At 42.1% G+C, this 16,373-nt stretch overlaps 1 protein-coding gene across 1 annotated transcript in view; it reads left to right on the top strand.

Moving 5' to 3' along the window:
• The window catches only part of SORCS1 (sortilin related VPS10 domain containing receptor 1), a 682,844-nt gene that overhangs the window by 515,322 nt on the left and 151,149 nt on the right, over positions 1-16,373 (top strand). The window contains exon 6 of the mRNA XM_007941533.2: positions 478-542. Within this exon, the coding sequence (XP_007939724.1) occupies positions 478-542 (65 nt within the window). The remainder of the gene's footprint in view (positions 1-477; positions 543-16,373) is intronic.

Genomic DNA, 16,373 nt, shown 5'->3' with positions numbered 1-16,373 from the left:
TTATTGATGGACTGGTTGTATCACTTGGTTTGCTATCAGGGAGCAATGGGTAGTTCTGAAAATATCAAAGGGAAGAATTCATTAAATCAATCTGCTATGTAAATTACTGCTCATGTCTCCCAGCTATGGCAACAGTGCTGGCATTTGCCTGATAAGTTAAATATACTGTCTGAGGGTTGGTGCAGGAGGACACAAAAGCAATGGATAGGGCTTATTTGCAAGACTGAGCTAATCACCCACAATATTCTTGCCTAAGTTATGCTTGACCATCATCAAAGAAAGATTTGATTGTCATTTTTATTTGAAGTATAAATTTTACTGTCAGATTATATGAATAAATACAACAGGTACATCCTAAAGTTTATGGCTTCAGAATCTGGTGGGCACTGATAGTCTCTTGGTTTCTTTAAGACACGTGATGTCCATTCACGTTAACATTCCTTTTCATGTTTCTCTATTTATTTATCTATTTTTAAGGTCTGTGATGGGGTCGAACAAGGAGCCAGACCTTGTGCATCTCGAGGCCAGAACTGTGGATGGCCGTAAGTAAATCAGCTGTGCCATGATTTCAAAGTAAGATTAGGTCTGTCAGTCTGTCGGGAACCCGGTTTGTGTTTGGGGCAGTTATGGTGGCAGTAATCCAAGTTATTCAGAGATGAAGACTTTTCATATTCTTACAATTCAGAATTGTCATGATAGCTGTAGTGTTTCATTAAAGCTGAACACACCCATAGAGTCAGTCCTCACTGTTCATGGAATCTGTATTTGTGAATTTGGTTACTTGTTAAAATTTATTTGCAACTCCAAAATCAGTACTGCCTTTAGTGGACCTGTGTATGCACAAAACAGCAAAACGTATAGTTGCTCACTATGCACTTTCCTAGCTGAGTTGCTGAGTTTGACCCGGTCTGTTGCAATATTCACTAATTCAATGTTTGCAGAGACTTTATGCAATGTAACTATTGCAGAGAGCAAGAACTGAACATGTGTGGTTAGATAGTGATGCCATTAGCATGGCCCTCTCAGCCAGTCAAAGTGCTCTTCATTGTAGATCAAGGGGAAATTCCAAAATCCCTCATTCCTAAAGAGTTTTGTTGCTGTTTTTGGTATTGCTGTTGCTTTGTTTCAAGTTGGTTTTCCAGTCTCCTTATTTTATCAGATACCATCCAGAGATTGCCTTCCTGTCCCTTCAAGGGGTTCAGAAAATACTTTGAAAGAAGAGGAGGAAAAAGAATCCTCCTGTGTGTTCAGCAGGAGGGGGAAGTCAGTCCCCTGCTTGGCCCCTGGTCTTTGGTTGCTCTTGACAACCTTAGGTGGGCTGCAAGGAAAGTCTGGATTTCATGGAGACTGTGACTTAGAGACATGATATAGAGGAGAATGAGTCTCAGATGCAGAATTAAAAATCATGTCTCATTGACTCAGCAGCCCACTTGCAGATGGTTTGACCTGGAAAAAGCTACCTAAACTCTTGACACCTGTTTCTTCATTTGTTAACTAAATAAACAAACAATAATTTTCTGTAGCAACTCATAGTTACTGTAGCAGCATTGTACTGAGTACTTGATGTGCATTATGACAATTACTCCTCATGACAGCTTGGTAGGCTGTTATTCCCATGTTACAGATGAGGAAAGCAAGACAGAAGTTCAGGTCACAGATCTATGGTTACATGGTAAATAAGTGTTAGCATAGTGGTTAAGACACTTGCCTGCTAACCAGACGGCTGGTGGTTCAAACCCACCAGCCACTCCTCGGAAGGAAGGTTGGGCAATCCTACTTCCATAGTGACACTGCCTTGGAAACCCAAGGAGGGGTCGCTATGTCGGGTTTGACTTGACGGCACATAACAACAACAACAACAAGTAGTGTCTACATCACAAAGCCCACCTGATGCATATGAATCACTGCTTACAGTACCTGACCTGTAAAATAATATTTTAAACAACAATGACAAGGTCAGTTTCTTTCTCCTTTGGTCCTGAGAATCTCCAGCAGGGCTAGGCAGCTAGGGGATGCAATTAGACCTAAGAGAGGGCATTATAGAGATAAAAGAAAAAGAGAAAAGAGGAGCAAATCGAAGAAGAGGGATGAGGGGGACAAAAGAGAAGGAGAAATAGAGAAGGTCAAGTGTAGAGGAGAGGAAGAGAATGGACCAGTGCAGTCAGCATAGAGCAATGAGCCTGTTGGAGGGTTACCCAGTGCCAAGCATTGAATTTCTGAGACATCCCCTATTTTAAAAATACCCTTCACAATGCAGACACATCCCCACAGCATGCCCTCAGCTCTCCTGAATGGAAAAGCAGCAGATATTTGTACTTCAACAGCTTAAAACCAAAAGAAGCAGGTCTTGCCTACAACTCGTACTCCAGAAATCCCACTTTCTCCACTACTGTGCGCACACCTTGAGGTTTTTTTTTTTTTTTTTTTTTTTTTTTTATCTTTAGTGAATTTACTTCCCCTTTGGGGAATGAACATAATCTTTGGCAGTCAGTGTGGGACAGATCAGAGTTCAAGTTGCCCATCACCATCTTCCTCTCTAAACCTGGGCATGGCTGCCTGTGACAGAATAAGCTCATGAGTTTAGTGACCTTCTCCCACCTCTTCAGTGGCCTCTTTCTGACCCTAACCTTTCCTTGGCCCTGGAGCAGATGATGTTATCTTGGATTCCAACAGCCAGAGCAATCTTTTCCTAAGGCAAAACGAATATTGTCACCTGTTTAAAATGTATGCTTACTTCTCATTGCTTTGATGATAAAGACCAAAAGTCCCATCTTGTCCTATACCTCCAGCAAAATCTGCTGCCCACCCATTGCTTTAGCCTAATCTCATTATCTCTTCCCCTCACTGTGCCTTCAGGCTACAGGACTATTTTAATTCTTGAAACAGAGTTTGTCCTCCTGTAAGACTGATTCCTGCTGTTTCCTCTGCCTGGAGCACCCTCTCTACTTCCACCTTCCCTGACCATTACTGTAGATGGTTCAAACCTCAGGTTTCTTAGGGAAGACTTTTTTGAACTCCCAATCCAGATTTGTTTGTTTGCCGTCATCGAACTCTGTTCTTGTACTTCATTGCATTCATCTCAGTTTAAAATATTCCATTCCGTTTGCAGTTATTTGATTGCAACGTTTCCTTGCAACCAGTCTCTAGGTTCTATGAGAGCAGGGACCCTGTCTATCTTTGTTCGATATTGTATCTCCAGTACATGCCACAGCGTCCACATGTAGGTGGAGCGTAATGAATATTTATGTAATGAGTGAAGCTGTATCTGGCCTGCCGCCAGCTGGCTGCCTGACCTCCCTAATCAGGTGGCCTGGGTGTTTTGGAGCAGCGCCTTTCAAGCTCTAATGCGCCCGTGACCCACCTAACGACCTTGTTAGGATCTGGATGCTGATTCAGCAGGGCCCTAGATTCTACATTCCTAACAGGCCCCAGGTGGTACTAAGGCTGCCTGTTGCTGGAACATGCTTTGAATAGCAAGGTCCCGTAAGAGAAAACCAGTAAAAGAGCTTTGGGGTCTGTCTCCCATGGGTACACCTCTTGTTTAGAAAGCTTTGGGTAGAATTGGTAGCCTCCCGGATTGCTTTCATTTTCTGGCTTTGGGAGGATAATACTGCTTCTGGCTGTGACATCCGAAGCATATACCCCCATATCCTAAACTGCACAAGGCCGTCACTCTCTCTGATCTTACACCTAGGTTCGTTCCTGTGCTCCCCGAAGGCACAGAGGTTGATAATGCCAAACTGTCATCTCGGGCTCAGCTTTCACAAGGGATGAAATGTTTCTGTTCTAACTTTCTTTATTTTATTTTACTTTTTGCAAAGGCAGCATCTTCAGAAACTATCCAAGGGTGAAAATTCAATAAAGAGATTTAATTTGAGAAGTTTTCACTGTCAAAATAGGGAAAAAGAAAAAGAAAAAAAAAAAACCTACCAATTGAAATAAAGGATCTGAGCATGATGCCTGACCTGAGTGTAAAAAAATGAGATTGTCTTGGTATCATGATAGCTCTTTCCCTCTCCCTCTCCTGAAAGTCAGTAACCGTGGCTCCAAGTTAAAGAAACAGAGAGGAAGAGGGAAGAAAGATCAGAAAGGTCAGAAATGCAAGATGTTAGCCAATGTAGCTGGCAGGATTTGAGAGTGTCTGTATCAAAATCAGGCCCCAGATAGTTGCCCCCACAATTCCAGTATCTGTAGCTCTCTCTCCCTCTCTCAGCACTGCTGTCCTCCTCTTGTTTCTCCACCCCCTCGTTATTGTTAACTGGAACATTTAAATACATGGAACTAACTGTTTATATTCTACGTAATACAGCTCATAAGGAGCTCCTGTGGTGCAGTGCCTAAGGCATTTGACTGCTAACCAGAAGGTTGGCAGTTCAAACTCACCAGCTGTTCTGCAGAAGGAAGATGGAGCAATCTACTTCTGTAAAGATTTACCACCTCAGAAACCCAGTGGGAGTTGCTGTGAGTTGGAATCAACCCAGTGGCAGTGGTTTAGTTTAGAGCATGTGTTAAAATAAGATTTGTGCCTTTGAACAAGAAAATTTTTGAGTTTCATGTGTTGAGGAGTTTTGCAGCCAAGATACTGAGGTACTTGTATAGTTGGCTCAGCCCCAGGAAGTGGGCTGCAAGTGCTTATCTGAGCTTGTTATTCCAAGTTCAGTGTTGGTCTCATTTCAGATGCACCTAGGTACATTTTATAATTAATTTGTGTTTCAATTGAAGTTGCCATTATCTGGGGGAAGATGAGCCCTGGAAAGCTTTTGTTCTGTGAAGGCCCATGACTGGCACAGGCGTTTCTTGACAACCATGCTCTGAAATGTGGATGTCTTGTAGTTTACAACTGTGACAAGCATGTTATTCTTTCCCATATTGCTTCTCTGCCTTGGGAGGCAAACTGAAGAGAACAACCTCAATTACAGTCAATCACTGGAAGTATTATTGGAAAATTTTGAACATATTTATTGGATGTGGCACTCGTTATTGGCCCCTACATTCAAACTGAGGACAAATTGACAGGTCCTCATGCAGGAGACAAAGAGTTTGTTGTTTAAATGCCATGTGTGTGCACACGTGTGTGCATTATAGGTACACGGTACATTTGAAGTGCATGTCTCAATAAAGGGAAACTGGCATTACATTGATTTATCTAACAGGTGCGTATATGTATATATGTATGTAATGATATTTAAGTCTGGCCATCATCTCTATGAGGTTAGACATCTGAATTCAGGGCGCCAGCTCTAGGGGAAGGCTAGCTCTCTTGTCGGCTCTGAGGGGAAGTTTGGTCTCTTTTTAGCTTCTGTTCCTGAGTTCCTTGGAGATACCCGTGTGGTGTGTCATCTTTCCCTCCGTTCATGCTTGCTTGCTTCTGCACCCCTTGGAGATGCTGAGGACATTTTGACTCATAGACCCCATTGTGACAAAGTAGAATGGCCCCTTAGGATTTTCCAGGCTGTCATCTTTACAGGAATAGGTCGTGAGGTCTTGTCTCCTGCAGAGCCACTAGGAGGGTTCAAACAGCCAACCTTTTTAGGTGAGCATCTGACTGCTTCACCTTCTTTGGTCACATTATCAGAAGGAACCAGTCCCTGGAGAGGGATATCATGCTTGGTAAACTGGCAGGTCAATGAAGACGGAGAAAGCCCTCAAGGAGATGGATTGACACAGTGGCTGCAATGATGGGCTTAGGTATAGCAAGGATCATGAGGCTGGCACAGAACCAGGCAGTGTTTCCTTCTGCTGTGCATAGGGTCGCTATGAGTTGGAGACAACTCGATGGCACCTAACAACAACAACTTCATACACTTTGAGAAAAATTTATGTTCATTAAAGCCACCCACTCATGCTGTTTCTGTTTTATAGCAGCACAAAGAAACTAAGAGAGTATGTTATTCAGACGTGTACAAGGAGCAAGCACTGCTGAGAGTGAAATGAAATTTCTAGGTCAGAGAGTACACACGTTTTACATGTGAATAGTCATTGTCACATTGCCTTCTGAAATAGCTGCATGCTCCCTCCATATGTGAATGCCTGTGTTTGCAAGCCCTCAACAGCCCAGCACATGATCAGAGAAGTTTGAACATAACATATCTGATGAGCTATCTTTATTGTTTTAATTTTCATGTAGTGCATTAGGAGTCAGATTGGGAATCTTGATTCAGTTTTTCTTCACTGTTTGTATTTCTTCTTTAGAGAGCCTGCAAGAGATAGCAGATTTCTTCAATATTTTAAGAAATATATCACTTTGGCATTTGTATGGAAATCTGAGAAAACATAAAACTCACCACCTCTACTCCATCCAAAATCCCTGCACTAGCACAATGATTGGCATTATTAGACCCTGGATTTCTGAGCACTAATTAGGAGCTCTGATGGCATAGTGCCTAAGGCATTAGACTGCTAACCAGAAGGCTGGCGGTTCAAACCCACCAGCTACTCCTCAGAAGGAAGACTAGGCAGTCTACTTTCGTAGTGATACCACCTTGGAACCCAGGAAGGGTCATTATGAATTGAAATAGACTCGATGGCAGTGAGTTTTTTTTTTTTTTTTTTTTAATTCACCTGCCCTTTCATTCAATCAATTTCTTAATAGTGTCTAATGTAGAGGCTGGGAAGAGGTTGGAAGGTTCCATTTTGAGTCATCTTCTGATCGTGATACCTTTCCACCACTTTCCAACACCCTGGACAAATGCAGTCTCGTTTCTGTTCCCGTTTCCAAATCAAGCACCGAATTCTAGATAGTCCAGCAGCACCCAGCACTATACTTTTCTTGCTAGTAGTGTCATTGTGAGCCGATTTCTCATCTTGTAAAAGACTCTTGATTTCAACTACTAGTGATTTCAGATCAGCCTTTCTGACTTGTAGCCTAAAGACAGCCCTGAAAACCAGCCAGAAAGGCATGAAATAAGATAACACGGGCCTCCCCACACAGCCACAAGACCCCTGATAGAGACGGCACAACAGCCGGCTCAGCTGGGCAGCTTTCGAATTGGCTCTTTGTAGCCATTATTTGCTGCTTCCGCGGCTTCCTCCGAGTCTACCCACGCGGGAGGAGGTCCTCGCCCTTACCCCCATCCCAGGGATGAGAGAACAGAGGTGCACGTGTGCGCGCGCACACACATACACACACACACACACACACACACACACACCAAAAGCAACTTGTTACTTCCAGGCCTAAATAGCACAAAAGCCTGGGTTTCATTTGGGCCCTCAGGATTCTTTAGATGCAGCAAGCACCTGGCCTTACAATGTTTATGTATGGAAATGGTACCAAGTGTTTAGGAAATTCCTAATGCATCTGACTTTAAAAAAATTAAAAAGTCGCATCAGTAAAATCTTGGCACTTGCACGTACATTCCTTGCTTTTTCCTGTAGGCTCTCAAGCAACAAAATGCTCGTATTTTATGCATTGTATTCCTGTTACATGCCTGCCACTGTTATGCTAAGTGCTTTCTGGCTGCACTTTGTATAATAATTGTTGGAAGCAGATAGAATGATTATTTTCCTCATTTTCAGGGTGAGGAAAATGAGGCCTACAGAGATTAAGCTTCCTTCACATTGTTTTAGAAGAGGATTTGAAACCAGGTCTGGTTCATTCTAAACCTATTATCCATTCACTCCACAGGTATTGTTGGCCATTGTTGGCCATCTGGGTTATTTCTAGGTGCTTCTAGGTCCTCTTCTAAACACCTGAGGTGGCAACAAATGTCCCAAAGGCCCTGCCCTCCTATAGTTGACCTTCCAGTAAAGGCAACAGGAGATACACTGCACTTCTAAAGCCAGGTAGTAATAATTTATAGGAAGAAAAGCAAAGTAGGGAGGGGTGATGTGATAAGGAGTTTTTCCTGATCACAAGGAAAAACCTGTGTTAAGGTAGCATTTGATGTTTAGCAGAGTCCTCATGGAAATTAGGGAGAGAACTGTGTGTCTGTCTGGTGGAAGGGCATCCTAGACAGATGAAGTAGTACGCATGAAGGCTCTAGAGGTCAAGCCATGCTTGATATGGTTACAACATAACAGGAAGCTCAATGTCGCTGGAATCCGGGGGGAGACAGGCAGATGTGCCATCTGTCTTTGGTTGTTTCACTCTATAAGTCAGGGATTGGCTTTGTTGATCTTTGTTGAGCATCTCCTGTGTTCCAGGTATGAGTATTGAGGTGGATAAAAATTGTTAAGTAAATAAGTAGTTGAATGAATGCATCCATTTGATCAAGAGGCAGTTCCATGAACTACTTTTCTGTCCTGGAATCCATAACGCAACATGTGAGCATATATAAACAAATAATGATCGCTACCCCCAAACCCCCCAAAAAAACCCAAACTCACTGCCATCAGGTCAGATCTGACTCATAGTGACCCCTCCTTGGATTTCCAAGGCAGTATCACTACGGAAGTAGATTGCCCAACCTTCTATCCAAGGAATGGCTGGTGGGTTTGAACCTTCAGCCCTGTGGTTAGCAGTCAAATGCCTTAGGCTCTATGCCACCAGAGCTCCTCCCTACCCCCTGGGCGGGGGGAGAAAACATCTTGAGAAGAAATTTTAGATTTTCTTTCCCAGGAACTAAACTAAGCTCCCTTCCTCTCTCCCTCCCTCCCTTTCCTACTTCTTATTGCCCTTTCTTTTCCTCCAACTCCACTTCCTCTTCCTCATGTCTCTGCCCCCTCTTCTCTGTAACTCAATTTGAAAAGTTACGAGAACCAATGTGCTGCTCCGTTTTCATGGCTAGGTGTGACCTTTTGGATAACTGGGGCTTTTCCCACCTATACTTGGTTTTTGGTGGCTTCTCTCTCCTCCTCTCATGCTTCTGTGTGCTCAGCCAGTGTTTCTGCTTTCTGGAGTGATGACTTCTCCATGTCACCATTCCAGGCTCTTCTCAGTTCCTCCACAAAGCTTTCCCTGTGTCTTATTCTGAAGAGGATTAGAGAATATGGAGGAGGGAGGCAAAAAGTCCAGAATTCTGTGATGCAGAGTTAAATAAACACTGAATTACAGGAGATGATGGTGAAGTTTCTGGCACAAAGGAGACCATTTGTGGAGAGGTACAAAGGGTGGTCCCACAGCATCAGGACATCACCTGGGACACAGTCACCACACTGCATTATAATTGGTTACCAGCTTTTTTGTAGTTCTATTAAATTACAGTAGTCTCACATTGTCTCTCATGTCCCAGTGTATAGCCCAATGCTTAGCAAGAAATTGCTACAGTCTCAGAATTTTCCCTGTAGTCATCATGGTCTCCCATATACCCAAGGCCAACAACAGAAGTCATTTCCTAAGGACCGAATCAAGAGATTTCATAAGAGAATGCAATGGCAAGTGACAAGCTCATCATATCAAAGGTTAATATGATCTAGGCTTATAATTTTTATTAAAATTTTATGATTTTTTATAAGAAAGAGGGCCAGTGCCCAAGTCTTACTTTTAAAGGTTTTAATTTCTAATTAGTAGAGGCTTCTAGAAACCTGACAAGAATGAAGGATATATGAATGCAAATGTGCATCCACATTTGGGGGGAGAGAAACAGGGAGAAAACAGAGGCAGAGAGAGGTGATTGGGGGTGTTTAACAGGAAGGACCTACACATGGTGGAGTAATAGAGCAAAAAGCATTTCTTACGCAAATGGGCTTCAAAACGACTCTGCTGTAAAGCTGAAGCTGAATGAGGGATGGGAGAGAATTGGAAATGTTTATGTTTGCCTCCATTGTTTGTGGTTCTGTTTAGAATTAAACTTCTACAATGTTAAGGCAGATATTTGGTGTGAAATGAGTATTTGTGGAATAATAGAATGAATGGATAGAGTCCCAGAGACTGTACTGGATTTGGGGGCCATCATCTGCTACCATATGCCTTTACACAATTCTTATCCATAAGCCTTGATTTTTTTCCCTTGTGAAAGTGGATTTTTTACCCAATTTAAAAGAGGAAAGTCATGTGATACAGTTGGCACAGTTCTTGATGCAGAAGAGAGGTGGTTCTAGTTGTTTTGGAGGCTAATGCTCCTCAAAGGTGTCACTCGGGTGGGTGTCACTCAGTGCAATAACTCAAGGTGTCACACACATGCACAAGGACATAGACACACACACCCACGGACCTCCTCCTATACCAGACCATACAGAATCTTTAGTAATGTTTATTATCGATTTGAATCATAGAGTAATATGTGATAAGTATAGTTGTAAATTGCTTAAATGTAAGACTTCGTAGAATATGTGAATAGTAACAACACTGTTTTGTACAATCTTTCTACATTGAATTATAGCAATATTAGTTACAACATTTTTAGTAACTAAGTGGAAGCTTCTTTTGATTTTTCTCCTTTTCCTTTACTTACTATTTCATTCTAAGTTATTGATAGAGGTTTACAAATACTAATTGCCACAATATTGTAGCTAAAAACACCAGAAAATCTGACAAAATTAGCAACTTAAAAATACCAACAGCAACAAAACAACAGCACAAATGCTTGTAGTACGTGCAGAGGAAACCACATCATGTAGAGAGTCATTATAATTGGCCAATAATGGCACCTTGGACCAGAGCACGTTAGAAGGTTCAAAAAGCAAATTAGCATAGACTGTTAGCCTTGTAAGGAGTTCTGGTGACACAGTGGTTAAAACATTCAGCTTCTAACCGTAATGCTGGCAGTTCGAACCCACCAGCTGCTTCATGGGAGAAAGATGAGACAGTCTGCTTCCATAAAGATTTACAACCTTGGAAACACTTGTGCCCTATAGGGTCACTATGAATTGGAATCAACTGAATGCAGTGGGTTAGGTTGGGTTTTTTAAGGCTTGTAGGTGTATTGATACATGTAAGCTGGGATTGCAAAAAATGTTTTTGTTGTTATCACTAACTACTACAGGGATGTCCTTATAAAAAGTCATCAATTTCTGCTGAAACACTGCACAGACGTGTCACAGACAGTTGTTTTGCTGTCACTGCCTCTGCCCCCCTGTGTGCTCTGCACCCCATGTACCCCCTTAGTGACACCACTGCTGTTATTACTGGAAACAGTCTGTGAACGGAGAGGTCTCAGTGAGCCTCAGGAAGGATTCCACCAGGGAAGATTCAGGAAGAATTTGGATAAGGGAACAAGAAAGAAAATGGCAGTTCAAACCAGGGGACAATCTAAATGAACTCAGGATGTCAGCCATTGAATGAGCACTGCTTAGAAATAGCAGCAGCCCTGAGGACACACACTTTCCAGGAACCTAGCAGACGACTGTGGTGTTTTGACAGCAGTGGAAACAGGCAGCAACAGGTTCAGTACCCTAAAGACCTGTCAGATTTTTAAAGCAATAGTCTGGTTTGTAACGTTCCTTTTAGTTCTAAAATGTAATTAAAAAAAAAAAAAAAAAACCTCATTGCTATTGAATCAGTTCTGACTCACAGTGACCCACCCCCTTTGGGTTTATGAGGTGCTAAATCTTTATGGAAGTAGATTGCCCAGTCATCCTTCTGAGGAGTGGCTGGTGGGTTTGAACTGCCAGCCTCCTGGTCAGCAGTCAAATGCCTGAGGAACTATGCCACCAGAGCTCCTTTAAAATGCACTAGCCATCATTATATAATGAGTCTGAAGTTTAACTTGGTAAAGGACCTTCTCAGAGCTACCCTGCTTGTTTGAGATGGAGGTAGGGCTGAAGACATCACCCTGACAGAAAGAGAAGTCGTTTACAAGGCAATGTGGCTGATGACTGCCTGGCCCTGGATGCTCTTGGGGAGGGGACTTCCATGTCTCTTACACCAAAGCACACTAGGTTCCACTGAGTCACCTCTGACTTATGACTCACGGAAACCCCAAGTGTTTCAGAGCGGACCTGCGCTCCACAGGTTTAATGACTGTGATATTTCAGCAGTAGATTGTCGCCTTCTGAGGTGTCTCTGGATGGCCTCCAACTATGACACTGTGAGTTAGTAGCCAAGCACATTAGCTTTTGTGCCTGCCGTGGGCCACCAGTTGTTTTCCCAATCACTGAGCACTGCTCTTTGACCACTCCCTCCTATCACTGACCACTGCCCTCACATAGCCATCCCAGACTGCCTCATCTATTAATTACACAAGGAGAAAGTACTTCCAAAATTACTTTTTTTTTTTTGCTTGAATCCAAAGCAGAATTTGAGTATGAAGAAAGAATCAGTTAGAAGTATCTTTAGTATCTTATAGTTAAAAAACCAAACCAAACCCACTGCCATTGAGTCAGTCTCACTCATAGCAATCTCCACTGGGTTTACAAGGCAGTAACTTTGTATGTAAGTAGATTGCCCCATCTTCCTGGGTAATCTGCGGTGGCTGGTGTATTTGAACTGCCAACCTCCTGGTTAGCAGTGAAATGCCTTAGGCACTGTGCCACCAGAGCTCCTTATTTTACAATTAGATACTTTGAAACACAGAAGACAGTGCTGGTGATTAAACAGGGAAGAGTTAGATAACCCCTACAGCTACCCTTTACCCAGGGTACTCCAGCCAGGTACTATGCTAAATACATTTTTCGTGATTAAGGTCTGCAGTCTTCTCAGCCACTGGCAAGAGAGATACTGTCTCTCCCTGTTTTAGAGATCAGAGTTTAGTGAGTTGCAGTGATATGCCTGGGTTTAGCAAGCTAACAGGCCTTGAGCCTGCATGTGTACCTCTCTTCCTCCACTCACTGCCTGGCCTTTAAAGGCAGCTTCCCTTCTCTTGATTAGCACAGATTTTGGGGGGTGGGGACTGCATTATTCCAAGCAGCAGCTGTTGCAGCGCGTGAGAACGCTTGAAAACAGAAGCACACTGTCCTAATTACCTATGGCAAGGAAAACATCTGTGTAGGAAAAGTAATGAAATTAATTCTAAAGCATAGCAGTTGCATACATTAATTGACGTTAATTAATGCCAAATTACAAGACACTTCCTATGGAATCGCATCATACACTCACCAAAATTGAATATGGAAAGAGTTCATCATACTTAATGTGATTACAGCAAGCCTCAAGGGGAAAAGGAGTGATTGGTCCCTCATTATGAAGTGCGGCCAATTTTTCTCTGTTTCCATTAGGAGGAGAAAGGGAACAAACCGGGAGCACTTTACCAGAGGCAGGCAGCTCCAATTGATCATTTCCCCTTCAGCTTGCAAATTTCACTTTGAGCCACTCTGAGCAAGAGTTGCTTTCACGACCTTCTTCCTGGGGCTTTTCTTGCGTCACCCGCTTGTGCATTTTGTAATCCTCGGCCCAAAGACGGACTCACTGAACAGTTAAACTTTGGCATATGGTGGCCTGCAGAGTGGAGGAAGGTAGACAAGCCAGAGGGATTAGTGACGGTTGAACTCAGGAGCCCTCCCCATGATGTGCCGGCACTCACCCAGCTGGAGGTGCTCAGCCAGGGATCTGTACACAGGCTGTCTGACCCTCCCATTACTTCCTTTAACTGTTTCTGACATTCCCTACGTACCTTGTATTCATTTTATTCCTGGGCAAACACACATACATAAGTGTCTCTATATATAACTTGCCAGTATCTCTATATATAACTTGTGCAAAATTGGGTCCTTAATGTACAAATTTTGGTAACTTACATTTTGCAAACTTGTATCTATTTTGAATCATTTTAGAAATACAGAAAAGTTGAAAGATACTATCTATGACATGTCCCCTTTACTTGGCTGCTCCTGATGTTAACATCTTACACAACCATGATATACTTGGCAAAACTAAGAAATTAACATTGGTCCAATATTATTAATTGACGGACATCAGCCAGCGAAAGCCCTGTGGGTCACAACGGGCCAGTCCACAGCCTACCTTGGGGATTGCACCGGCCAGGCAGCATTTCGTCCCGCTGTGCATGCAATCATTGTGAGTCGGCGGCAGTAGCACCCACCACCACCTGCTTATCAAATAGAAAATGTATTAATTATTTCTGAAAATTCTTATATAGTCTTTAAAAATGTGATTTTAATAGCAAACTTTGCATGTTCCATAATGTATCAAGTTATTCCTCTGTTGTTGGTCATTTTGGGTTTTTGAATATTTCTGTTAGAAACAAGACTGTGATGAATATCCAAGTGGCTAAATCTTTTCAGGGATCCTTCATTATTCCCATAGGTAAGGCAGAATTTTCAGAAGTAAACCCAAGGAACAATCATTTTTAAGGACCTTGATCTATATTGCCATATTGCTTCCCCCAAAAAAAATATTCATTTACAGATCTTCTACTTATGTATCTGAATGTATTTATTGATGAAGTGAAAAGACTTTATCAGACTTTATCAATGTCCTGAAATATGCTTCTGAGTTTTTCATGCAACCTATTGCAGTGGAAATCAGGCCAAGTTTGAAACTCCACACAGTCATGTCTACAGATCGCATCTGTCTTTGAGCTTCATCCTCATCATGTGTAAAATCAGTTGTATATTATATTTGAACATTTATTAATATATTAGTGTTGGGAGCTCTGGTAATGTAGTGCCTAAGGCATTTGACTGCTAACCAGAAGGCTGGCGGTTCAAACCCACCAGCCACTCTAGGCACTCTAGGCAAGTTCTTTAGACTTTCAAAGCAGCATCAATGTTGTCACAAGATAGTATGGCTTTCAGAGCAGAAGAGGGAAACAAGATACAGCCATGATGATGAGGTGATTTCCTTTGAGCCAAGCAAGTCATTAGTCACATTATCTGAATTCAAAATTGGGCAATCTACTAACATAGAGATAGTGTGTTTGTTTTTTTGTTTCAGTATTGTGAAGATTAAATATACAAAAATATATGTAAGCATACTTTAGAGTGCCTTGCATATCTACTTACTACCTACCTACACACTGCTGTCGAGTCAGATCTGACTCATAGTGACCCCTTCTTGGGTTTCTGAGGCAGTATCAGTATGGAAGTATATTTCCCAACCTTCCTTCCAAGGAGTGGCTGGTGGGTTTGAACTGCCAGCCTTCTGGTTAGCAGTCAAATGCCTTAGGCAGTTAGTTTCCTTTCTTCATTTCTATTTCCCTCCATAATCCCTCAGATTTTTATAAATGTGCAAAGCATATGTTTATATTTTCCATCTTAATATATCTGTTCAGGGATCCTTTAAGAGGAGGTTGAGTCTTAGGAAAGAAAGAATTATCAGATATTATTACTAATAAAAGGTCTCAGTAGAAGATAAGCATTTTGTATCCATCAGGAAGTTCTTATTAGGTGGCAGTCTTAGAAATTTTAATTGGAAATTTTATTTTTAATTTCAGGTTCAAAGCCTCCTAATCAAGAACCTTGGACTCAGTTTGGTCTGATGCTTGTTTTTGTTCATTATCTTACATACCAAGCAGCAGAGACGTAGAGCCGCTCTAGGCTCAATACGTCCGTAGCTGAGTGATGTCATCAGAGAACAAGATTCTTTCCATCTCTGCCATACTCATTATGTCAGCTTGACTGTAAAATGGGATTATTCGTGCAGCAGGAAGTTAGAGCTGCTCCAAGCATCATATTCAGACGGTGATATCAAGAGGCAAAAGAGAATATTCTAGTTTAGCTCCTTGAAGCCCCTTAAAAGGCCTTTCTTCACTTATCATTTGTCAGAACTTGGTTTATATGTCCCTTCCTAAACCAATAGTGGTAAGAGGAGTAAAGACCTGGAGTCGTCTTAGACTGTCCTGGACTAATCCCTGGGTGTGGGGGTTTCTGAGTCACATGGTAGAAGGATGAGCAAACAAATTCCTTCTTGGTTTTTCTAGCAAAGAACGAAGAGAAGAATGGGTGTCGGGTGGGTCGTCAACCGAACCTGTTACAGAATTATAATTGGAGTACTCCAGTTCAGCCAGTCTTTTTAAGGACCTGCTCTGTGACTCAAACTGTCAAAGGCAACAATAAAACAAAAAAATAGTCATATCATTAGTGATAGTAACAACTGATATTTATGCAAGTTCTTTAGTTTCAAAGCAGCATCAATGTTGTTACAAGATAGGATGGCTCTCAGAGCAGAAGAAACAAGATACAGCCATGATGGTGAGGTGATTTCCTTTGAGCCAAGCAAGTCGTTAGTGACAACATCTGAATTCAAAACCAGGCTTCGTAGTTGCAAATGTCATGTTGCTTGTGAAAATTAAAGTCATTTAAAAGCAATACAAATCCTCCTAGAGTATGAAATCAGCAGGTAAAGACTGACTGTGTGTGCTATAGGAACTGGATATGAGGAGACCTGCTCGTAGACCCATCTGGACATCCTCTTGCTCACCCCCTTTTTATGTAAACACTTGTTTCTTGATGTTTTAATATTCCAAAGAGTAGGAAGGAAGATTGGGCAATCTACTCCCATAGTGATATCACATCAGAAACCCAAGAAGGGGTCTCTGAGTCATAACCAATTCCACAGCAGTGAATTTTTTTTTTTTTTTTAAGGTTTCTCTGAT

Source organism: Orycteropus afer, unplaced genomic scaffold (assembly GCF_000298275.1).
Source record: "Orycteropus afer afer isolate SDZICR_OR568_19922 unplaced genomic scaffold, OryAfe1.0 scaffold00082, whole genome shotgun sequence".
In the NCBI taxonomy this organism is placed as follows: domain Eukaryota; kingdom Metazoa; phylum Chordata; class Mammalia; order Tubulidentata; family Orycteropodidae; genus Orycteropus; species Orycteropus afer.
Note: the sequence above shows the minus strand (reverse complement) of the source record. Positions and strands in the feature narration are given on the sequence as shown.